This window comes from Capsicum annuum, unplaced genomic scaffold, assembly GCF_002878395.1.
Source record: "Capsicum annuum cultivar UCD-10X-F1 unplaced genomic scaffold, UCD10Xv1.1 ctg68947, whole genome shotgun sequence".
NCBI lineage: Eukaryota > Viridiplantae > Streptophyta > Magnoliopsida > Solanales > Solanaceae > Capsicum > Capsicum annuum.
Window position 1 is genome coordinate 958 of NW_025878533.1, and position 1,951 is coordinate 2,908.

General features: G+C 28.9%; 1 protein-coding gene across 1 annotated transcript; it reads left to right on the forward strand.

Moving 5' to 3' along the window:
• Window positions 1–216: 216 nt before the first annotated feature.
• LOC124894064 lies at window positions 217–1,012 on the forward strand. Its single transcript, XM_047404814.1, has 2 exons — window positions 217–611; window positions 725–1,012. Exons 1-2 carry the CDS (start codon window positions 287–289, stop codon window positions 730–732), a joined length of 333 nt encoding a protein of 110 aa, XP_047260770.1. The 5' UTR covers window positions 217–286; the 3' UTR covers window positions 733–1,012.
• Window positions 1,013–1,951: the final 939 nt, after the last annotated feature.

The window sequence follows — 1,951 nt, forward strand, 5'->3', positions numbered from 1 at the left end:
AATATAAGACGATTTAGTTATTTTAATACACAAAATAATAAATTAGTTAAGTAGAAGTCTTATCAATTTTAAATATTTTTTGACTTTATTTTTCACCAATCATTCATCCCTTAAATTAAGAATCTTGTCCGAATATAATTGAATGACTTTTCTTTATTTTATTATTTTTGCTTTTTATTTTCTTTCTTTAAATAAATATTTCACCAACACTTAACATACACGCACGCACACTACATCTTCTTCTCTCACTCTCTCTTTCTAAATCATCACTTTCTCTGCCTCTCTCATGACCATAACCACCATGACCGAGCTTCAATCGCCAAATCAGCCACCACCACACCACGTCCCTCCTAACTTCTCTCTCGAGATCTCTCTTCACTGTAGCCGCTCCAAATCCGGCGAGCACCATCGGATTCCGACCACTTCTTTCAGGCGTCGCCACTGTCGGAGCACGCCAACCATCAGATCTGTCCACCACCGCAACAACCCCAAGCTCGCAACACCAGCAACCGGCGAGATCCAGCCTGAACCACCAACGCCGCCCACTTTTTCTGCGTTTCCAGCGAGCTTCCAAGCCCCACGCGCCGCACCAACCAACAACAACAACAATTGTACTTATCCAGTTTGAAAAAAAAAAAACACGAGATAATTTATTATTTTGTATTTATTTTACCATTGTTATTACTACTTTGTTGTTTGACTATATTATGTAATTGATTTGCAGATGGATAGAACATCCATACTTGGAGATACAATTGATTACGTGAAGGAGCCTTTAGATAAAATCAGCACGTTTCGTGAAGAAAATGAAATGCAAGACGAAATTAAGGAAATAAAATTTATGGGAAATTTCAAGGAGCTAAAGCCTAATGAAGCTTTTGTCAGAAATCCTCCAAAGGTACAATTTCTCACTTACGTCAAATAATATAATGATTGTTTGTTTCTTTCTGGAGGGAGGAATATTTTGTACATTTGAATAATAGATGTGAATTAAGGCCCATTTGTTCACGGATATTTTTTTTTTCCGAAATTTTTTTTTCAGAGTTGAAAATTATGATATGATCATGAAATTGTGAAAAATAATTTCGGAATAAAATTTCGAAAATGGAAAACAACTTATTGTTATTTTCCTTTTTTTCCATTTTCAATTTCCATTATTATTACATATAACCACAATCTTTAAATTTTTACACAAACCTCTCTTATTAACTAAATTTCGTAATTTTTTTAAAAAGACCAAATTCAATAAAATAATTAATTCAAGTGAAAATAATTAAGAATTTTCATCAAAAAATTTAAGAAAGTATAAAATATATTTATATCTATCAATCATATTTATCAAAATATTTTTTTTTCTATTTAATCGATTATGGTTAGATAAACTTATTTAGCATGAAAATGTAAAAAATATGTATAAAAATATGTAAAAAGCATGTATAAAAATGTACAAATACATGTGAAAAGGAAAAGTATTTTATGATGCATGAAAAAAAAATATATTTTTTGTATGCCATAGAAAGAAATGTATTTACAAGTAATATTTTTTATCTAATTAAAATTATAAAATAAAATAAAATTTATTTGAAAAGAAAAGACTATAAAATATATAAATTACTTAATTAACTTGACTCTTTTATTTAAGTGTAACAATATATATATTTTGTCGTAAATCAAAATTATATTAGTATATATATGTAAACAAATAAACTGAATCGAAATAAGAAAGCTTGTTTTAAAGAAAAGATTATGTAAATGTGTGAATAAGTTGATTAAATTAACATTAATGACCTAAGTTTTGCCTAAAGCGATGAAATTCTGTAAATGAATAATATCTCCACCTGGCACCAAAAGAGTAAAGTTTTTCACTATAATAATATTGTACAAATATAAAAAATATGGAAATGCAATACAAAATTTAAAGGCCTCTTTGAACGCAACTTTCACCGAGTAT

What these genes read in the sequence shown, in the direction of transcription:
- LOC124894064 (XM_047404814.1), top strand. Translation starts at nt 287, where the DNA reads ATGACCATAACCACCATGACCGAGCTTCAATCGCCAAATCAGCCACCA.